The 22,874-nt window shown below is 48.3% G+C and overlaps 1 protein-coding gene across 2 annotated transcripts; it reads left to right on the forward strand.

The window, feature by feature from the left end:
• Positions 1–11,585: 11,585 nt before the first annotated feature.
• Positions 11,586–22,485, forward strand: DEDD (death effector domain containing). Of its 2 annotated transcripts, none has more exons than XM_039246475.1 (6): positions 11,586–11,658; positions 13,435–13,467; positions 19,784–20,172; positions 20,340–20,447; positions 20,827–20,973; positions 21,979–22,485. In XM_039246475.1, the coding sequence occupies exons 3-6, from the start codon at positions 19,848–19,850 to the stop codon at positions 22,353–22,355; spliced, it is 957 nt and encodes a 318-aa protein (XP_039102406.1). In that variant the 5' UTR covers positions 11,586–11,658; positions 13,435–13,467; positions 19,784–19,847; the 3' UTR covers positions 22,356–22,485. The 2 variants fall into 2 exon arrangements, with proteins under 2 accessions (XP_039102406.1, XP_039102408.1); XM_039246477.1 differs by lacking the exon at positions 11,586–11,658 and adding an exon at positions 11,760–11,817.
• The last annotated feature ends 389 nt before the right edge of the window (positions 22,486–22,874 follow it).

The raw sequence follows: 22,874 nt of genomic DNA on the forward strand, positions 1-22,874 counted from the left end.
AGCTCCTGGACGGAAGGAGAAATAGACCTCGGATTAGAGAAGAAATTCAAAGTTTCCCCGCTCTGGTCTTTATGGGCTTGGTCCAGTCTCCAGTATGCTGGAAGACACCACAAAATGGTGCAGGGAATGCTGGCTCTATTATAGGGAGGGAGCCACCCTAAAGAGGATTAAGTGTAGATGGGCAGCCAATTTTGGGAAATTTTCTCTGTTTTTGCCTGCAAAGAATTATCGTAAATTACAACTTGGTCTCTATTATGCCGTGGGAAATCGGGTCTGTACATAGAAGCATTTGGTAAAGAGAACCATAATAACTAACACTTATGTAGTGCTTACTATGTGCTAGGCACTGTCCTAAGCATTTTGCAAAATTAACTCCTTTAAATCTGGCAACAGCCTTAAGGCAGGTAATCTAATTTTCCTCCTTTACATTTGAAGAGAGTGAGGCACAGTAGGGCTCAGTGAAAGAAAGCCCTAGGGCACCTGGGTGGCTCAGTCAGTCCCACTCTTGATTTCAGCTCAGGTCACGATCTCAGGATTCATAAAATTGAGCCCCGGGGTGGACTCCGTGCTGGCAGTGAGGAGAATGCTTGGAGTTCTCTCTCCTCTCATTCTCTCTGCCTCTCCCCCAACTTGTGCACACTCACTTTCTCTCTCTCTCAAAATAAATAAACATTAAAAGAAAGGAAGAGGGGTGCTTGGGTGGCTCAGTCGGTTAAGCGTCCAACTTTGGCTCAGGTCATGATCTCACGGTTCGTGGGTTCAAGACCTGCATCAGGCTCTGTGCTGACAGCTCAGAGCCTGGAGCCTGTCTTCGGATTCTGTGTCTCCCTCTCTCTCTGACCCTCCTCCGCCGCTTGCGCTCTCTCTCTCAAAAATAAATTAAAAAATATTTAAAAAATAAGTAAAAGAAAGAAAGAAGGAAGGAAGGAAGGAAGGAAGGAAGGAAGGAAGGAAGGAAGGAAGGGAAGCCCTATATTACATAGGCAGTAAACGGTAGAGCTAGAATTCAATCCTGCACAGTCTGGTTCTAGAGATCACATCTTTCACCAACCGACCTGGCTTTCTACTATTTCCAGGCCAAAATAAAATGAACAGCTTGGATTTGAGGAGTTGGAGGTCGTGGCAGGGGGCTAATTGATGACTCCAAAGGCGCAGACAGCTATCAGTAGTAAATTCGTGTTTCTGGAAACATAAAGAGAGTCTGGCGGTTCTGAACCCAGCTGGGCAGAACTGCAGGAACACAGTGCACGGGACCCCCTGCGGCGTTGGCATCGCTCATCGGAACTTTGGAACTGTGGACTCTGAGTTTCACTGCTAATGTGACTTCACTTCTATCTACTAGCTAGGAAGATCTGGGGGTGCCAGAGGATTTGGTTAACAAAGATGAAAAGACATCTTTTTTATTGGGGAGGAGGAACTAATATGCAGACAATTACCCTAAAATTAAAAAATCTCTGTTCTGGAAGTATACAAAGTGCTGTCTGAGTGACAATGCCTGAGAGAACAGGGTGAGGCTGATGGCATTTGAACCCCAACTCTTATGATGAATCCCCCGGATGTGCCGGCAAGGAGAGAACAGGGGAAGTATGGTGTTCTAAGCAGATGGAGAGCATAAGTAAGACAGGAAGCCATGAGGAAATATCATATTAACAGCAAATATCCAGATCATTATTTATCACAGGGCGGGGGGGGGAGAATGCTTGTAGAACCATTAATATTATATTAATTTCATGCAATATGCTACATGAAAATATTTATGAAACAAACATCAGAACACAAAATTTTTAATTTTTATTTATTTTTGAGAGAGAGAGAGAGACAGAGTGTGAGTGGGGGAGGGGCAGAGAGAGAGAGGGAGACACAGAATCCAAAGCAGCCTCCAGGCTCTGAGCTCTCAGCACAGAGCCTGACGCAGGGCTTGAACTCACAAATGGCAAGATCATGACCTCAGCTGAAGTCAAACACCCACCCAGGCGTCCCTCAATACAAAGTTTCTATATGGTTTGGGGTCTTTTCATTTCTATTCTGTTCCATCAAGTTGTTTATACACAGGGTATCACCCACTCACTGCTTTAATTATCGTAGCTTTATAATATTTTTATTTTCCTTTGTTTTTAGATTTTTATTTTATTATTTTTAATGTTTATTTATGTATTTTGGGAGAGTGCGAAAGGGGGAAGGGCACAGAGAGGGGGGGATAGAACATCCAAAGCAGGCTCTGAGCTGACAGTGGAGAGCCTGATATGAGGCTTGAACCCACAAACTGTGAGATCATGACCTGAGCTGAAGTCAGACACTTAACCGACTGAGCCACCCAGGTGCCCCTAGATTTTTAAAGTAATCTCTACATCCAATGTGCAGCTCAAACTCACAATCCCGAGGTCGAGTCGCATGCTGTATGGATTGAGCCAGCCAGGAGCCCCTATAATACATTTTTCGACCTGGTTGGATTAGCTTCTATTTGTTACTTTTCCAGGATTTTCCTTTCAATTCTTTTTTATTTCTCCATGTGAACTTAAAATAAGCCCGTTTTATTTTAAAAGCGCCTGCCAATATTTTTCTACAGATCATATTAAATTTATAGACAACTTTGGGAAAGTGATATCATTATATATTCTCTCTATCCAAGAACATGATGTTACTTTCCATTTGTTCAAATTTTCTTTTATGTGGGTTGCATTTTAAAATTCATACAGATCTTGCACATTCTTGTTAAGGTTATTCCTAGGCATTTTATCTGTTTTGTTGCTATGGAGTCTTTTCTTTAATTACATCTTTAACTTACTGTTTATATATATAAAGGATATTTATTTCTGCATGTTACTTTCCTCCCACTTTACTAAGTTCTACTATTATTTGCTGTAATTTTAAACTTGATTCTCATGAGTTATCTATGTAAATAAGATATCTTCTGTAATAATGCTAATTACATTATTATTTTAGCTATATAGAGATGTATATAAATAGCTAAAGGTTGGAACATGAAGAAATGATGTAAAATGAGGAATGAGGAAGATTCTTCTTGTTAGTTATAAGTTCATTAATGATAAACTAAAACAGTTTTTTAGGATCCTTAGCATTTTAAATGACAGGATCCTTAGCATTTTAAATGAGTTCAGCCCCTGGACACATGGTATTCTAGAAATCAGAAGTATTATGTAAGTGAAATTGTGTCCCCTTTATGTAATCTGAAGAACTCACAATACAGCAAATGTCCATATTTTCAAAGAGGGAACTCTAGATGGTGAATTATGGAAACTGAAAAGCAGTTTATGGATTCTGAGTAAAATTATAGAATATTTATTAAAAAGTGGCTTATCAAACCACAATGAGATACCACCTCACACCTGTCAGAATGGCTAACCTTAGCAACAGATGTTGGTGAGGATGCACACAAAGAGGAACCTTTTTGCACTGCTTGTGGGAATGCAAACTTGTGAAGCCACTCTGGAAAACAGTGTGGAGGTTCCTCAAAAAATTAAAAATAGAACTACCCTATGGCCCAGCAATTGCACTACTAGTATTTATCCAAAGGATATAGGAGTGCTGATTCGAAGGGGTACCTGAACCCCAATGTTTATAGCAGTGCTATCAAAAATAAGCCAAATTATGGAGAGACCCAAATATTCAGCAACTAATGAATGAAGAGTGTGAGATACACACACACACACACACACACACACACACACACACCATGAGATATTACTCAGTGATAAAAAGAATGAAATCTTGCCATTTGCAACAATGTGGATGGAACTAGAGTGTATTGTGCTACATGAAATAAGTCAGAGAAAGACTGACTTTCAGAAAGTCAGAGAAATATCGCATGATTTAACTCATATGTGGAATTTAAGAAACACAACAGATGATCATAGGGGAAGGGAAGAAAAACTAAGATAAAAACAGAGGGAGGCAAACTGTAAGCAACTCTTAAATACAGAGAACAAGCTGAGGGTTGCTGGCGGGGGGTGGTTGGGCTATAAGGGTGATGGGCATTAAGAAGCATGCTTGTTTGGATGAGCACTGGGGGTTATATGTAAGTGATGAATCACTAAATTCTATTCCTGAAATCATTACACTATATGTCAACTAAAATTAAAAAAAAAAAAAAGTGACTTATGAGCAACGAGAAAAAAGGCTGTGGTCCCCAGATGCCTACAGCTGTTCACCGCAAAGTGATGTCAAGTCTTTCCTGCCTTTGGGCCTCTTGCAGGTACTCTCAGCCTAGGATACTCCTCCCCATTCTCTGCAAGGTGCTTGGTTCCCTTGTGGCCTTTGGGTCTCAAGTTTCCAAGTCACCTGTTCAAAGAGAGACTTTCCCTGGGGCACCTGGAGGGCTCAGTCACTTAAGCATCTGCCTCTTGGTTTTGGCTCAGGTCATGATCTAACGGTTCATGGGTTTGAGCCTGCATCAGGGTTCTTTCTCTCTCCTTCTCTCTGCCTCTCCCCACTTGCTCTCGCCCTCTCAAAATAAATAAGCATTAAAAGAGAGAGAGGGGGGCGCCTGAGTGGCTCAGTCAGCTGAGCGTCTGACTTTGGCTCAGGTCATGATCTCACAGTTCGTGGGTTTGAGCCCTGCGTCGGGCAGTGTGCTGACAGCTCACAGCCTGGAGCCTGTCTTCGGATTCTGTGTCTCCCTCTTTCTCTGACCCTCCCTTGCTCATACTGTCTCTCTCTCTCTCTCTCTCAAAAATAAATAAAAAAGACATTAAAAGTTTTTAAAATAAAAACATATGAGAGAGAGAGAGAAAGATTTTCCCTGATCATTCATTTTTCTGTTACAGAATTCTGTTCTTTTCCTTAACAGCACCTCTCTCAATTTAGAATATTTTTCTTTCCTTAGTGTCTGTATGCTCATATATAAACAGTGAGTTCCATGAAGATATGCCTGTGTTTTTTAAAGATTTTATTTTATTATTCTTTAAAAAGTTTTATTTTGAGAGAGGGAGCAGAGCATACACATGGGGGAGAGGCAGAGAGGAAGAGAGAAAATCCTAAGCAGAGCCTGATGTGGGGTTTGATCTCATGAACTGTGAGATCATGACCTGAGCCAAAATCAAAGAGGTGGACACTTAATTGACTGAGCCACTCAGGTGCCCCTAAAGATTTTATTTTTAAATAATCTCTACAGCCAATGTGTGACTCAAAGTCACAACCGTGGGATCAAGAGCTGCATGCTTTACCGACTGAGCCCGCCAGGTGTCCCGGGACCTGTCTGTTTTGTTCATCATTCTATATCTTGTCCCATATGCCTATCACAGTATCTGACATTAGTTGATGGTTAACATACATGTGTTAAGTAAATGACTAAATGACATTCTTTGCCAGGGTTACTAGATTAACAAACTAGGAGAATGCCATAGACAGTATATCTTTTTTTTTTAATTTTTACTGTTTATTTATTAAATATATTTTTTAATGTTTATTTATTTTTGAGAGACAGAGACAGAGACAGAGTGCAAGTGGGGGAAGGGAAGACAGAGAGGGAGACACAGAATCTGAAGCAGGCTCCAGGCTCCCAGCTGTGAGCACAGAGCCCGACGTGGGGCTCGAACTCACCAACCGTGAGATCATGACCTGAGCCGAAGTTGGCCACTTAACCAGCTGAGCCACCCAGTCGCCTCTATTTATTTAATTTGAGAGACAGAGACAGCATGAGTTGGGGAGGGGCAGAGAGAGAGAGAATCCTAAGCAGGCTCTGCACTGTCAGCAGAGTCTGATGCGGGGCTTGAACCCACAAAACTGTGAGATCAAGACCTGGATTGAAACTGAGTCGGATGCTTAACTGACTGAGCCACAGGCACCCCAACAGTGTATCTTGATTTCAGAAACACATAGGTTTCATGACATGTTCTCTTAAAAAGAGAGAGAATGGGCTAGAATATAGAAGCATTTTTATTTGACCGAACAACCAATCAACCAAATGATTGATTCTCTAATTAGCTAGCTGGTGAGACTGCTGTAACAGGGCTGTTTTATGTCGTGGCCCATAGACACCCAGTGGCTTAGAGAAAGCCATCCACATGAGGGCAGCAGAGAGCACTGATAAAGAACCTCAGGAATTTCTGAAACCTGCTGAAAATTGTAATACATAAATATTCGATCACATTTATAGAGCACCATGGGCGAGGTCCTATGCTAACAGTTTATATATATTAACTTAATATAATCATCAAAACAACAACCTAAGGGGTGGATGCTATATTTGCCCTTTTATAGAGGAGAAAAGAAGCTCAGAGAAGTGAAGGAACTTGCCCAAAGTGATATTAGTGAGTCAGAGCAGTGGACAGACAAAGGGAACAGTTTAGGAGATTTTTAGACAGGTCATTAGGATTCAGTGACCTGCTGTAGTCCCATTCAGAAGCCAGGAGATACTGGAATTCTAGCTAAGGGCTTATAGTTAGGTGTGAAGTTCAAATGAAATTAGGAGCTAACAAGATGTCTGGGTGAAAAAGAATAACAAGAACCACTTGCAGTTAACAAGAGACCCAAGAACTAGAGTGAACTGTCGGGTCCTCAAGTCGCTGAAGGCTAAAGGTCAAGAGTAAAGTCAGGGAGGGACACAGGAATCAGATATGGGGCTCAGACTCAGTACTGCCAGATCATGACCTGAGCTGAAACCAAGTCGGATGCTTAACTCGCGTTAAGCCACTTGAGTGCCCCAGTTTTCCCAAATTTCTAGTTGAAGCAAGGAGAGGGTAGAAAAAGATCATAAAGCAAGAGATGAAGTTTTTGCTTTCACTGTAGAGATGACGGAGAGGTTACGCCAAGGGGGGACATTGTTTAGAGATGGCTAACAAAAAATCTTAATGTGTTTGAAATAGTTTTTCAGGTGACAGGCATGTGCGTGCCCGTTTCTACACCGGTCGCTATGGTTTAGCTCATGTTTATGGTTCACCTCAGGAAATCTGCTCAGCTCTAAAGGGGCACTGTGATCTCTTCAAGACCTATTACATCTCCAGGCTTCATGTTGAGAGAACGAACTTCCAAGGCTCCCCAAACAAAACATTCCTACAAATGCAGCCACCAATGGATGGACTAGCTTAGGAACAGCAGCCTAGGCAGTCATCCCAGTGCCTAGGGTTTGTAAAGCTCAGTTGAGAGAGTCCCAGCCCCCCCCCCCCCCCCACTTTAGCTTTTCATTCTGAGTGAAGAGGCAATATGGTTATTTCCCCACAGGCTGCAATGGACACACTGCACACCATACTACCGGCGTAGGCCATCCTCAGCACGCCATTTCCTCTCTGATCCTCTAAATGTGGTTGGGCCGTGTGGAGATGAGAGGTGGGCTCACAGAGGAATTACTAGCATGACGTCCACGTTGCCAGAACGTCGAGGACTTCAGAATGTGGATATGGAGAGAACAGGGTTCTATTTTCAGTGGTACCTGTGTTCGTCTCTTTTGTGGACTGAAGTAACTGGGCCCCTGCCCCCTCCCCCCATTCATCACAGCTACCTATGTCCTGATGAGTCTTCCTCAAACAAAGGCTAGGGAGCAATCTATGAAGTAAGTGAGGGTAGAGAGGAGGCTGTTTACAAAGGAACAGAGTCCCATAGGTTCAGGGGGGAAATGAGTGGGGTAGAAATTTTTGGCTTTTTCTAATGGAGATCTCTTCCCTCAACTTTAAAAATTTTTTGGTTTAATGTTTATTTTGTTTTTGAGAGAGAGAGAGAGCGCGCGATCATGAGCGGACAGGGGCAGAAAGAGAGGGAGACACAGGACCGAGGCAGACTCCAAGCTGTCAGCACAAAGCCCAACACTGGGCTCGAAGTCATGAACCGTGAGATCATGACCTGAGCTGAAGGTGGACACTTAACTGAGTCACCCGTGTGCCCCTCTTCTTTTTAATGTTTGTTTTTGAGAGAGTGTAAGCAGGAGAGGGGCAGAGAGGGGACACGGGATGGGGTCTACGTGGACAGTACAGTCCGATGTGGGGCTTGAACTCGTGAACCCCGAGATCGTGACCTGTACCGAAGCTGGAAGCTCAACTGACTGAGCCACCCAGGTGCCCCATCCCCTTCAACCTTCTAAAGTAGAGGGTGTTCATCTTCAGACGATTGTGCTTTCATCATCTTGCAAAGACTTGTTCCTCCTTGAAGCTTATGCCACTGGCTCCACTACCCGTCGGTCCCCCTGCTTTTTGAGGACCCCAGCACCTATTCGCTAACCTGTCTGCCAACTCTCCTATCATTCTGGGTGGTTTTAGGAAAATCCATGTAACCTCTAGTGAGTTCTTTTTCTCTTAATAAGTCCCCCCCCCCCCCCCCCCCCCCCCCCCCCCCGGTTACTTCTTAGCTTTCTCAGCTCCAACTTATACTCCTACTTTCCTTATCTTCACCATTTCTGGCCACACAGGTTTTTCTTTCTTTCTTCCTTTTTTTTTTTTTTTAAAGAGATAATCCACTTCCAACTTTGTTTTTATTTTTTAAGTAATCCCCACACCGAATGTGGGGCTTCAACCCACAACCCTGAGACTCTTGAGTCACATGCTCTACCCACTGAGCCAGCCAGTTGCCCCAACACGGGTTTTTCTTGATTGCAACTTCAGGGCCATAGTAAGGAATGGGAGAGGCAGCACCACTGGTGTCAGAACTGGATTCTGAGAGATGGGATCGGCAGCCATGATGCATAAGGGTGGAACAGCACAGGGATCAAGTTCCATGTATCTGGGGGAAGGTTCATGATCTGTATTTGACCTTTGCACCAAGCTTCCAGGAAAACTAGGTCTGGAACTAAAAGCATGTTTCTTATTAGGTGCCTTTCTGAGGACATCTGACACTTTTAACAACTGTGATCCTCTTGAAACACTTTCTTCCCTCAGATTCTGTAACAGTTATCACCTCATTTTTATTCTTTCTCATTGGCTGCTCCTCAAAAATTCTCCAAGGGCTCTTTTTCTACTTGTACTTTAGTTTTTAAAAAATTTTTAATGTTTACTTTTGAGAGACAGAGAGTGAGCATAAGACGCACACACACACACAGAATCCGAAGCAGGCTCTGGGCTCTGAGCCATCAGCACAGAGCCCGAAGCGAGGCTCAAACCCACGAACCGTGAGATCATCACCACCTGAGCTAAAGTCAGACACTTAACCAATGGAGCCACCCCGGTGCCCTTCTACTTGTACTTTCAATGCTGGCATTCCCCGAAAGCACTCTCCTTAGCCCTCTGCTGTTCTCTGGAGTTTACCCAAATCTATAGCTGCAACTGCCACTGAAATGTTTGTAATTCCGAATCTCTGACCTATACATCACTGGAGTTTCTAAAAAGTAGTTTTCTAGAAAATATAGGTACACAGTAAAGCAAATTCAAACAGTAAAGATGGATCTAAAATGAAAAGCATAGGGGCACCTGGGTGGCTAAGTCGGTTAAACGTCCGACTTTGGCTCAGGTCATGATCTCACGGTTCGTGGGTTCGAGCCCCATGTCAGGCTCTGTGCTGACTGCCAGCTCAGAGCCTGGAGCCTGTTTCAGTCTGTGTCTCCCTCTCTCTCTCTGACCCTCCCCTGCTCATGCTGTCTCTATCTCTCTCTCAAAAATAAATAAAACATTAAAAATTTTTATTTTTTTATTTTATTTATTTTTATTTTTTTTATTTCTAGGATAGAGAGAGACAGCGTGAACAGGGGAGGGTCAGAGAGAGAGGGAGTCACAGACTGAAACAGGCTCCAGGCTCTGAGCTGGCAGTCAGCACAGAGCCCGACGCGGGGCTCGAACCCACGAACCGCGAGATCATGACCTAAGCGAAAGTCGGACGCTTAACCGACTAAGCCACCCAGGCGCCCCAAAACATTAAAAATTTTTCTTAAAAATAAAAAGTATAAATTTCATCCTTCTCAGGCCCACACTCGTCATGTTTAATTTTTTAATGCCTGTGTAAATGTGCTGTATGTATACTTCTGCCCTTGCTTTCCCCCCCATGGAATAATTACCATTTAATTTACTTCTCCTACTATTAGATCTGTGTATTCAATTGCCATTGGTACTTCTGGCTGTCCCACAGGCATCTAAAACTCCTTCTTTCTTTGTAATTTAGCCTCAGGCTACACCCGACTGTCAACCCCCTACCCCTCCCCCCCCTTTTTACAGTCAACACCATGAGAAAACGGTTTTTATATACTGTCCCTTTCCAGTCACTCAATTTAACTTACTTTGGTTTCTATCCCACCGTATCTCTGAAACAAGTTGCTTCAAAATTACCAAAGGACTTCCTTCTGCTGGAAACATTTTAGCCCACATTTACCTAATCTGTTACATTCAACACTTAGACCAGGTTTCCTGATACTTCTCTCTTGGATTCCTTTCTTCCCTTGTCTGCCCCTTCTCAGTGCCCCCCTTTCCTGTCTTCTTCCCTCATCTCGTTTTTCAGATGCAGATAGTCCTCTCTAGGCCGCCTTGTTCACTTCCATTTCAACAACTATCTCCATTCACACACTCGCTCGCACGCCTCAAGCTTTTGGGCTTCCAACCCACGTTACCCAATATTCAACTAACAGGCATCTCACAGGCACCTAAAACTCATTCTCTCCCCAGAAACAAAACAGAAAATGGCATCGCTTTCCCCCAGTGGTCCAAGTCAGAGCACTGGGAAATCACCTCGGCCTCCTCCCGATTTCCGATCTAGTTCTCTCCACCTGCAGTCGCCCTTCTCCAGGGCAGATCACTGCCGTCGCTCGCCCGGATAAAAACTTCCCGACTGTTCTCCTTGCCTGTGACTTCGTTCTCTCCTACCCATTCTCCCCATCGCAACCAGCGATCTTTTAAAAATGCAAGCACAATTGTTAGCTTCTCGGCCAAGGCTCTTCGAAGCCTCTTCACTGCCCTTCGGATAAAATCAACTAATTTACAAAGCCTTGCGCAATCGGTCCCTCCCATTCTCACAGGCCTCATTTATTACCTCTCCTTTAACCAACAGGCTGCCGGCGGCTCCAGAACGCACCCGGCTCCCCCAGCCCCAATTCCCACCAGTCCAAAGTTCGGCTCTGGCGACACTTCCTTCAGGAAGCGGGCGCTTAAAAGGCACAGGCTCAAAGAATGAAATCCGAGGGGGGCATCTGAGCCGCGCACTCCGCTCGGGACTAAGCTTTACGGAAAGTCCGGATTTACCGGAAGTTCAGGGCAAAGGTCAAACCCCGATCGTGAACCTTCCCCGAAGTTCGCGGGGCAGTCCGACCCTTGCTCTATTCCGCCCTTATGAGTCATGGCTGCTAGCCCCAGCCTTTCGATGGGTCTTGAGGTCGCCACCGGCCCGCTCTGGCGCCACCAAGGTTCTCACACTCGAGAACGCAGCCCGCACTCCCTGCTCATCAAGGCCCTGAAGCCGCCGTCGAGAACTCGCGTTGCCCGCTTGCCCCAAAGCAAGATGGCCGCCAGTCTCTAGTCTCTCGTCCCAAAGTGAAGCTATCCACGCCCCGGTTCATGCCGCTGCCAGGCTGCCCACACCTAGCATGGCCACCCCGGCTCATGCCTCACTATGGTCTCGAAGCCGCCGCTAACCGGCCAGGTTCCGGGAGGCGCTGCTCTGGACGCGGCCGCCCGCCCCCTCCCCCACGCCCGCGGCGGCGGCGGCGGCGGCTGGAGCCCGGATGCGGCGGCGTGCGACGGAACGGGAGGGCGGCGCGGATGGATCCAACATGGCGGCGCCGAGCCTGAGCCGAGAGTGAGGCGGCGGGGCGGCGGGGTGGGGAGGGGGAGGCGAGCGGGACGGGGCGGGGCCGGGCGGGGCCGCGGAGGGCTTGGGGAAGGAAAGTGGAGGGGGAGGCGGAGGCGACGTCCAGCCCGAGAACCTCGAGAGAGGGAGGTGACGGGACGCTGCGAGGTGGGGGAGGGGAACGGCCGAGGGGGCGTGCGGGGGTGGTGGCAACTGTGGGAGAGAGCAGGGGCGAGGCGGGGGATTGGGCGCGGGGAGGGGCGTAAACAAGGGCCGGGCCGGGCCCGGCCGGGGGTGCTGGCGCGGCCGAGGTGGGAGTGGGGCTGCGATCCCGCCGGATTGAGGGCGGTGGGCGCGGGAGGGAGCGGCCGGGGGTGCGGAGGGGAGGAGGCTGGGTGGCATGTGGTGGGAGGGACTGGACTCTGGAGAGCGGTGTTGTGAGGAGGTGGGAGAGGGTGAGGAGGGGACTTCAGACGCTTGGGGGGGGAGGTTTTGAAAGTGTTAATTTGGAGGTGGGAGGGGGAAGGGCCTAGGGGAGAATTTGGGTGGAAAAGAAGAGCACGGAGATTTGGGGGAATGGAGAGCGTGGCGGTGTGACGAGGTAATGGGGAAAGTGAGAGACTAGGAGGAAAGTTTGGGAGGCAGGGGAGTGGGCTGGGAGATAGGACAGTGGAGCTGCACGGGTGATAGAGGTGGGGGGTTCCCCTTTCCCCGTGGAAAGCAAGAGAGGGCAGAGTTAAGCAGCATCAGTTGCAACCAATTCTAATTGCCAGGCCTTCAGCTCTTAATAGGGTGGGAAGGGCAGAAGGGAACGGCTTGGAGAATTGGGGAATTTGGAGAATGGATGAGGGTTCAACTGGATTTGCTTTTCAGAGGCTCCCTGACTTGGCTGCTCCCTTGGCTTTCCTGGTTAGGGAAAGAAGGGAGAATGGGGAAGCCGGTGTCACCGCCACCGAAGTGGGGAAGGAGTAAAGGACTTTTCTAGTGTATAGCAATTAGCAGTGTAAGAATGGGGAAACAGCCATGCTGGTGTGGAGCCCTACATGCCAGGGTGGAGGCTCTGGAAGTCTGAGAAAGGGAACAGAAAACAGGATGGCATCTAAGGCAGCCTGGATAATTAAACGATTGCTTTAGTTTCCAGACTTTTTTTCCTTCTTCTTTTTAAGTGCTAAGCGGGAGGGGGTCAGCGTTCACGCATAGAAAACGTTCCCTGGTGAAAGGTAGATGTATCAGTGAATGCGGTCTCAGTGGTTATTTTGTTTTCACTGTGTGCTAAGGGAAAGGCTACTTCTGGTCTGATAAGCCAAGTGATAGAAAGTGACTTCTTTGGCTGTAACCACTTCCCTGCCCCCAGTTCTCCCTAAAGTTGAAAGGCAATGTTAGAATGTAATGAAATGTAACTAGATAGATGGGTCTCCTAAGGAATTGAGGAGTCAGGTGAGAAGGTATCAGAGGATGGTTGGCTTTCCCACAAGTTGTTGAATTAATTTGGGACCTTTCTTGCCATGGGCCACTGAGGCTGGAAGTTCTTGGAGTCGGTATTGTTCTGTGAATGGTTGGTAGAGAGTTAGGGAGCCTTAGGGACTTGGTTGGGAGGGAGTTCTCCCATTTTGCTCGCATTAGATCATTTTAATCGAAATGGCATTAGGTGTGTCTGTGTATTTTTGTAACTGAGACTGACTAACTCTTTGGGCCTTTGATGTTTCAAAATCACGCTGGAAAATTGACTCTTTCCCCCCTCCTTATTTGTTTTTGTTTTGCTGCTGGCTTCAAACCTTGTGCTAGGAAGAGACCTGGGAAATTAAGTTTCTTGCAAAGGTAAGTTGGGAGCTTTTTATTGTTTTTGAACAATGGGAGGGGATGGGAATGGCACGAGAAATGCATTGGGATTGAGCCCAGTAATCGGTTAGATGCCAGGGAAAATGAGTTTTCACCTACCCAGCTGAGAGAAGACCTGTTGCAGTCACCGTGTCTCTGGGTAACTGGAAATTTGGTAGGAGGGAAAGAAGAGCAGAATTAGGTGTTTCAGCGGCACCTGGGTGGCTCAGGTCGGTTAAGCGTCCAGCTTGGGCTCAGGTCATGATCTCACGGTTTTTGAGTTCGGTTTTTGAGTTCGAGCCCTGCATCGAGCTCTGCGGACAGCTAGCTCAGAGCCTGGAACCTGCTTCACATTCTGTATCTCCCTCTCTCTCTCTGCTCCTCCCTTGCTCGTGCTCTGTCTCTGTCTCTCTCTCTCCCTCTCAAAAGTAAATAAACGTTAAAAAATAATAGAAAAAAAAGAAATTAGGTCTTTTGGGGCAAGCTCTCAGCTTTGGTCTGCTATTCTCTAGTCTTCATGGCGAGCTCCGAGAGAAGCATTGTTTAACATATGGAACTAGTTCTTTAGTGCAGTGTCTATGAATGTTACCCTTGGAGGGCTACTGAGGGACCTCGCCTTTCTCTCCTGGTTGTTTAGGTTTCCTGGAATCTTCCTTTTGAAAACATACTGTGTAATTCTGACTTCCAGATATTTGGCTACGTTTTCCCCTGTCCCACCAGCAGGAAAGCTCTCGCTGCACTATTTAAGCTTTTCCATGTTGTTTTCATTCCAAGTTTCGAGACCTCACTCTTTTTTAGTTCTTCCACATGACTTTCCTCCCTAAGGCCTCCTGAGAGAGTCAGATACCTCTAGTTCTGTGAAAATACAGATGTCATCCTTGTTGGGGTGATACTAGACTTTCGTCTTCATTTCAAGAGATCATTCTTTTTTGTTCCCTCCACGTGACGTCCCTCTAAGGGCTTCCGAGAGAGTTGAGTGCCTCAACAAACACAGATGTCATTCCTGGTTGGGACGAGACTAGACTTTGCTGGGGAGTAGAAACCGGATAGCTCTGTAGGTATATGTACGCTCTCTGTTGGCCCTGGGCTGGCTCAGAGCTCCCTCAAGAAACCAAAGTAGCAAAAAACTATAACGCCAGGAAATACAGCGGTTCCTCGGAATAAAGAGCTCTTCTTGGAAAACTTGGGGGGGGACTCATGTTAGGTTCTCAAATGGACTCAAAGCCAGATCAGGACTCTTGTTGCCCGGAGTGTTTTGTTTGTCTCTTGTATCACTGTGTTTCAGATACCAGGACTCAGAAATTTTTAAAAATCTGTTTAGAGGAGGTATATTCTCCTTACTGCTGTGACATCTCTCATCTAGGATCCCTGTGTCACTGACGCTGTGTTCCCAGGTGTAGCTGTGACAGAAAGCTGTGCATGTTTTGGTTGAAGAGGAAATTGGGCATGTTCTTTTAGTGCTGAAGTTAGACGGATTCTTGGAACCCCATCTGAATTGCTGAGTGGACTCGCCATCCTAAATGATAATTAAGTTGGTGAAGGCGGGGGGTGCTGTGTATTAGCTTGCACATCAGCCTCCTGACAGTTCTCCCAAGGACACGGCCCTGGGAAACTTGCACCTCTTCCACATTTTGCCTCCTTGAATAAGCAGGACGACTGATCAGCAGTCAAGTAAGGAAAGGTCTGCCGCTCGTCTGGGTTCAGGACTTTACAGATGGCCATGGGGACGAAGTGCAGGATCCTTTTTGTTGGTCTGCAGAGGATGGCATGTCTCTTCTCATCATAGAGACCCAGATTGAACTGGGTCACATTCGACCCCCTGAGATGGGGCAGAAGAGAGGGTAGCCTCACTGCCTGCTGCTCAACTGAACGGCAACCGCAGGTGATAGAGAAGCCACGGTTGGAGTGGGTGGAACTCCTTAGTGCTCCTTGGACTCGCGAGTTAAATAGTCTGCGTCTGACTGGCTTTTCTTTTCTTCTGAAATAATTGTTTGATGGGTTTGGGTCGGAGGGACCAAATGGCTTCCTTCTCTAGATCTAGGCTGGGAGGTGCCTTGCTGGGTCTCTTCTTTTGACCCTTCCTATCACGGTCCATGTAGAATAGGGTTGCTCATCCCAAGCATTATTGACATTCCGGGGTGGATAATTCTTTCTTGTGGGGGCTCTTCTGTGCATCATAGGATGTTTAGAAGCATCTGTGGCCTCTACTCACTGCATGCCAGTAGCACAGTCCTTTATCCCCTCCAGTCATAACAGTCTGAAATGTCTCCAGGCATTGCCAGATGCTCCTGGGGGTGGGGGGAGCATCCTCCGTGGTTGAGAACCAGTGACCTAGAAGCTCTGATCGGTCCTGGCCCTTTGAATGAGCCAGCCTGGGATCCAGGACTTAAAGGTGGATTTTCCCCCCCTTCTCTCTAGGGAGTTCACCCTCAGAGGACTGAGGTCTGTTACAGAATTGCATCCACTGATACATAATATTTAGGACCATAGTGCTTTCCTGTATTCTGCCCCATTTTCCAGGGGCAAGGCATGTAGGGACAGTAGTTCTTCTTTTCTGGGGACTTTGAATTAGGGAGCTCTCCAGCAACCTGCTCCACGGATTGGTTGAATGTGACACCTGCCCATCTGCTTTTTCTGAGCTCGTCATAATCAGCAGCTGGCCGAGAGGAACAGGTGGGGTAAGGACCGCAGCGAAGTCTAGGGAGGCTCAGTTTTCTCATGTTGCCTGTTATGAGCAAGGAGTTACTTTTCTTCACCATCCCCTCCCCCCCCACTCCCCACCCCCAGTTTGTACCCAGTAAGTACAACAGATGAGAGGAAGGTACAGAGAGAACCAGCCTGTAGTTGGGTAGCTATTTCCCAGCTGTTTCCCAGGTCTCGGGGGAGAGGGGGGAGGAGCGGCATCTAGCCTCTCATAAGTAGATATGAGCTGTGTTGTGTTTCTTATCCATATTTCAAACCTATGTTGGGGAGCTGAGTGCTTACAGGGGGGAGCTCCCCTTCAGGTATGAGTCTCTGCTTCCATTTTAGGCTATGGAGGGAGGGAGGGTCAGGTGCTCCTTGCTCTTCAGTGTTCTCAGAGTCCATCAACTTGGCTCGTCTGAAACAGCTTATTTTATTCTCTCTCTCGAAGTTTATTTATTTTGAGAGAGAGAGCACGTGTACACCCATGCTTTGAGCGGGGGAGAGGCAGAGGGAGGGAGAGAATCCCAAGCAGGTTCTGTCCTGTCAGCGCAGAGCCTGATGCGGGCCTTGATCGAACTGTGAGATCATGACCTCAGCTGAAGTCCAGAGTTGGACGCTTAACCAACTGAGCCACTCAGTGTCCCTGTTCTCTTTTGACTTAGTGTCTTGCTCTAGGAAATAGGACCACCCATCTTATTATTGCTGGGCGGGGTGCTGTGGTGTGGGCAGTCCACACAGCGTAGGGGGGGGGGCTGCAGCTAGCTAGAGGTACGTGTGGGACCTGGCTTGTGTGTATGTGTGTCTTTAACGAGGCCTTTTCTTGGACTTCAGTGGATTTTTAAAAATATTTGTTTATTTTTTGTTTTGTTTGTTTATAAAATACTGTTTATTTTGAGAGAGAGAGAGTGGGAAAGAGCCCAAGTGGGGACAGGCACAGAGAGAGGAGAGGAAAGGATTGAGAGCAAGAGCATGTGTGCGCGCATGAGAGAGAGAGAGAGAGAATATCCCAAGCAGGCTTGAGATCTGGGGCTCGATCTCACGAACTGTGACATCATGACCTGAGCTTAAGCCGAATCGGACGCTTAACTGACTGAGCCGCCCAAGCGCCCCTATGTGGGCTTGTTTCTTAATTGATGATGCTTTTGATGTTCTCTTGGAGACTCAGTTCAGTTCAGTAGGTTGTGAGCACTATGCCAGCCTCTATGCGTTGCTAGGCACTGAGGATATAAAGGTGAATATGACTTAGTCCATCTCCACGAGTTGCTTAAGATGGGCTGGGATAATAAATACATGAGTGATTTTACAGTTTGATAAGGGGTTTAAAAGAAATACGCATGAGGTTCCAGGAGCACGGAAGGGGACTACGTATCCCAGCATGGAGGTGTGGAGACGAACTTGAAGATTATCTGAGCTGACCCCTAAAGGACGAGTAGGAGTTGGCCATGTGAAAATGAGCAGTGATGGGGCAGGGGATAGAAAAGTGAGAGGGGCATTCAGGCAAAGCCAGTAGAGACAGGGACAGAGGAATGGACTGCACGCTGTGTGTGAGCTATAAACGAATCGAGAATGGTAGAGAAAAAAAAGTGGGCTATGTATGAGGTTGGAAAGGTAGGCAGGGCCTCATCTCAGAAGGTTTGGTGTGTTGCGTGAGGGGAGTTTGGAGTGTCCTAGGTAAGGAGGGGGCTGGAGCTAAGTCTTAAGCAGAAAAGTGATGTGGTCAGTTGTACATTTTACTAAAAAAAATTTTTTTTTAATGTTTGTTGATGTTAGAGTGTGAACAGGGGAGGGGCTGAGAGAGAGGGAGACACAGGCTCCGAGCTGTCAGCACAGAGCCTGATGCAGGGCTCAGACTCACAGACTACAAGATCATGACCTGAGCCAAAGTCAGACACTTAACCCACTGAGCGCCCCATGTGACCCTCAGTTGTGCATTTTAGGTAGCCAGTGCAGCTGGATGTGAGGAATGGATTAGGTGGGTGAAGATTGGTGGGCGGGGGAGCCCTTGAAAGGCTGTTGCCGTAGTCCAAGTGAGAGATCATCAGGACCTGAACCGGGGCAGGGGATTTAAGATGTATTTAGGTGTAGCTTCAACAGGAACCTATAATGAGTCGGGTGATTGGGGCTGTGGTTTGGTGGAACAGTATTTGGGCAGTGCGTGTGTGATTAGCGTGGATGTTGAAACCTGGGGACTTCAGGCTTGGTTACTGGCTGGTCATTGACGTTACCCCGCTTGATGGTGAAACTTAGTGAATCAAACACCGAATTATAGGGGCACCTGGGGGGCTCAGTCGGTTGAGCGTCTGACTCTTGATTTTGGCTCAGGTCACGATCTCACGACTGTGAGCTCAAGCCCTGCGTCAGGCTCTGTGCTGAGCGTGGAGCCTGCTTGGGATTCTCTGTCTCCCTCTCTCTCTGCCCCTCTCCTCATGCTCTCTCTCTCAAAATAAATGTGAAAGAAAAAACATTATGGGGTGAATGTTGGGCTACTGTCGGTCGTTGCAAGGGGGTGGGCAAATGATAGCCACGAGGAAGGCGTAGAAGGGGGTGTACATCCAAATGCTGTGCGAGCATCATTGGTGAGGACACTGGCAAGAGAGGGTCACAAGAAGGCTCAACGTAGGTGCTTAGTAATGTTTGTTGGTTTAAATCCGTGAGTTTTGGTGAATATTGTTGGCTACCCTCCTGCACAGTTATGCCTTTGAACTTGGTTGGATTGCAGGAAGTATGAGGATAAGATTCGCGGGGGATGGATCTGGGCTGCAGAGGTCAAGGATGCTTATGTCTTTAAAATCTCTTTCATGGTTATTGACACAGCAGTTTCACATGTAATTTCTAATTGGATTCTTAACAAGTCCGAGGAGTAGTTTCATTTTTGTAGATGGGGGACAGTGACTTTGAAGTTTAGTGACTTGCCTAAAGTCACACAGCTACACAGCTTGTTCATGATACAGGCAGAATTAAAACTACCTAAAGATTTTCAGTTACCCTACTGTCTGTAAGTTCTCCTGCAGCTTCCATATTAGTTAAGAGTGAATTCTTGGGGCGCCTGGGGGGGTGCTCAGTGGGTTAAGCATCTGACTTCGGCTCAGGTCATGATCTCACAGTTCATGAGTTTGAGCCCCGCGTCGGGCTCTGTGCTGACAGCTCAGAGCCTGGAGCTGCTTCAGATTCTGTGTCTCCCTCTCTCTTGCTCTCCCCCTTGCTTGTGCTCTTTCTCAAAAATAAACAAACATTTAAAAAAAATGAATTCTCTACTTTTGTCAGGCTTGCCTTCATTTAAGAGGTGAGATGGTTGGGGGGTAGAAGGGAGAGCACAGGGGACCAAAAGTAGTATTTGGGGGTGCAGGGGAAGAATCGGGGTAACATCTAATAGCAATTCCTGCTGAACATGCAGACCTGAAATTGCGTGTAACACCCTCGGGGAACGCGACCCCGTTTTCCAGCAGGGTAGCAGCTGTTGGATGTGAAGGGCGCAAGGCTGTATTTTTCAATGAACACGTTTTAAAATTTAATAAAACCTGACTCAGCGTTGCCCCGCGCCAGGCACTGTGTGAGGCACTGGGCAGAGGGGAGCGAGTAAGACCCGTCCATGTCACTGGGTGGCTCACAGGCCCTTTGCTCATCCCTGCAGCGGAGCGGGGCTCGCGGCCGCCGAGCGGGGCCTCCGGACGGCGCCGCGCACCTGAGCCCCGGGCATGGCGGGGCTGAAGCGGCGGGCCGGCCACGTGTGGCCCGAGGAGCGCGGCGAGCAGGAGCACGGGCTCTACAGCCTGCACCGCATGTTCGACATCGTGGGCGCCCACCTGACGCACAGGGATGTGCGCGTCCTCTCTTTCCTCTTTGTTGATGTCATTGATGACCACGAGCGCGGCCTCATCCGAAACGGACGCGACTTCTTACTGGCGTTGGAGCGCCAGGGCCGCTGCGACGAGAGTAACTTCCGCCAGGTGCTGCAGCTGCTGCGGATCATCACCCGCCATGACCTGCTGCCCTACGTCACCCTCAAGAGGAGACGGGCTGGTGAGGGTGCCTGGAGGGCAGGCGGGCTCAGGGAAGTGTGGGGGGGGCTGGTGGTGCTGGGTAGAGGCAACAACCCTGGGGGCTCCCTGGGAGGAGTTAGGAGGCTCCTTGGAGGGTTGGACCACAAGGGGGTGCCTCTCTTCCTGAAGGACTCCCTCCCCTCCTAGTGTGCCCCGATCTTGTAGACAAGTATCTGGAGGAGACGTCGATTCGCTATGTGACCCCCCGAGCCCTCAGTGATCCAGAACCGAGGCCTCCCCAGTCCCCTAAAACAGGTAAGAACATGTGAACTCCTCCAAATTTTCACAGAGCATCCGACTCTCGACCTCGGTGTTGAGGTCAAGCCCCATTTTGGGAATAGAGCTCACTTTAAAAAAAAAAAAAAGCCACCAAATTGATCATGTTCCCAGCTTTGCCAGCCCGCATGAAGGGGCACTGGGTCTCTCTCGCCAGCAGCTAGCCCTACAAAAATTGGGTGCGGTGTTAATGCCTCACCTGTGTCCTGTGATCGTCCCCACATTGTGTCCTCCTCTTGGGTCTTGTTACTGATACGGGTTTTAGTGCTAAGTCGTAAGTGATTCCTTCCTCATTCCGAGAGAAGGGTGTGCATTTCTACTTTGACCCCGCTTTGTTTTCCCCTTTTCCCCTGCTCAGTGCCTCCCCACTACCCTGTGGTGTGCTGCCCCAGTGCGGGCCCTCAGATGTGTAGCAAGCGGCCAGCTCGAGGGAGAGCCACGCTTGGGAGCCAGCGAAAACGCCGGAAGTCAGTAACGCCAGATCCCAAGGAAAAGCAGACATGTGGTGAGGAAGTTGAAGGGTTCTAGATGCAGAGTGGACCGGAGGGGGGAGCACGGAGAACTGCTGAGACCCCAGGCAGTTTAGGCTATCTAGTGCCAGGCTCATGTCGAACGGGTGAACGATTTAGTGGGATTGAATTGCTTCATCTCTGGAGAGAGAATTCCTCGGTCTTTGTGACAGAGTCCATTTCACGGCTTTCTAGTTAATACGAGATCAGAGGGATGCTGGTACAACCTCCTTACCTTAGGGTGGACCAACTTTTGATCGAACACGAAAACGAACTTGTGTGCCTGGGGCGCCTGGGTGGCTCAGTCGGTTCAGCGTCCGCCTTCGGCTCAGGTCACAATCTCAAGGTTCATGAGTTGGAGCCCCAGCTGTGCTGACAGCTCAGAGCCTGGAGCCTGCTGTGGGTTCTTTGTCTCCCTCTCTCTCTGCCCCTCCCCTGCTCACGCTTTGTCTCTCTCTCTCTCTCAAACAAAGAAAACATTTAAAAATATATTTAATGGGGTGCCTGGGTGGCTTAGTCGGTTAAGCGTCCGACTTTCGCTTAGGTCATGATCTCGCGGTTCGTGGGTTCGAGCCCCGCGTCGGGCTCTGTGCTGACTGCCAGCTCAGAGCCTGGAGCCTGTTTCAGTCTATGACTCCCTCTCTCTCTGACCCTTCCCTGCTCACGCTGTCTCTCTCTCTCTCCTAGAAATAAATAAAACATTAAAAAAAAAAAGTAAAAAATATATTTAAAAAAAGTAAAAACAATTAAGTGAACGTGTGTGCCTGTTAGGAAATTATTGCCTGGAAGCAGGGTGCTGCTTGTGAGGGATGGCGATGCCCCGGGCCTGGGCCTGGGCCATTTCAGGGGAACTTGCGTTGAGGCAGGGATTTCAGGGGTGCGCAGGAGACCTGGTCCTGGGGCAGAGGGAGGACAGCTGTCAGGCTGGTCCTTCAGGCCGTCGGGCGGGGCTGTCAGCGCCCTCTCCGCAACCACTTGTGTGTGTCTGCTCTCCCCCACAGACATCAGGCTGCGGGTTCGGGCCGAATACTGCCAGCACGAGACCGCTCTGCAAGGCAACGTCTTCTCTAACAAGCAGGACCCGCTGGAGCGGCAGTTTGAGCGCTTTAACCAGGCCAACACCATCCTCAAGTCCCGGGACCTGGGTTCCATCATCTGTGACATCAAGTTCTCCGAGCTCACCTACCTCGACGCATTCTGGCGCGACTACATCAACGGCTCGCTCCTCGAGGCGCTCAAAGGTGTCTTTATCACAGACTCCCTCAAGCAGGCTGTGGGCCACGAAGCCATCAAGCTGCTGGTGAACGTGGATGAGGAGGACTACGAGCTGGGCCGGCAGAAACTCCTGAGGAACTTGATGCTGCAGGCACTGCCCTGACCCTTCCCCTCTCGCCTCTTGGGGGACGGATCCCACCGCCCACCTCTGGAGCTTACACACTGTTCTGGGGTTTGTTCTCTACCCTTCCGACCAATCACACCCCTGCCTTTTTTTTTTTTTTAAAGGAAAAGACAAAGGAAAATGGAAGTGGTGTTCCCCACCCCTCCCTGCACCCACGTGCCTGGGCTTCCCGTTTCCCGTTTCCATGTTCCCGTCCCCTCCTGATGTGTGTCTCTACAGCCACCTTGCCACTGAGCCGTAAGACAAATGTAGAGGGAGAAGCAAAGTCTATAGGACATAGTCTTTGTAGGGGACCGAAGTGAACACTGCTTTCGGGTGCACTGCGTGGTCATCAGTACTTCTGGCTTTCTGAGGGCTCGTAAATTTTGTCTGCAAAAACCAAAGGGCTGAGTGAGGGAGCTGTGTGGAAGGTGGGACTCTGAAGTGTATTTTGGAAATTAATCACCACCCTCTCCCAAATTATAGAATTTTTAAAAAACGAAAGAAGCTGTGGCCCTT

This window comes from Hyaena hyaena, unplaced genomic scaffold (genome assembly GCF_003009895.1).
Source record: "Hyaena hyaena isolate Hyena2069 unplaced genomic scaffold, ASM300989v1 scaffold_281, whole genome shotgun sequence".
NCBI lineage: Eukaryota > Metazoa > Chordata > Mammalia > Carnivora > Hyaenidae > Hyaena > Hyaena hyaena.

Excerpts from the sequence above, each read along its gene's own strand:
- DEDD (XM_039246475.1), top strand. The coding sequence starts at position 19,848 with ATGGCGGGGCTGAAGCGGCGGGCCGGCCACGTGTGGCCCGAGGAGCGC. Across the intron at positions 20,173-20,339 it reads CCTCAAGAGGAGACGGGCTG|TGTGCCCCGATCTTGTAGAC; the intron begins GTGAGGGTGCCT and ends CTCCCCTCCTAG. Across the intron at positions 20,974-21,978 it reads CAAGGAAAAGCAGACATGTG|ACATCAGGCTGCGGGTTCGG; the intron begins GTGAGGAAGTTG and ends TCTCCCCCACAG.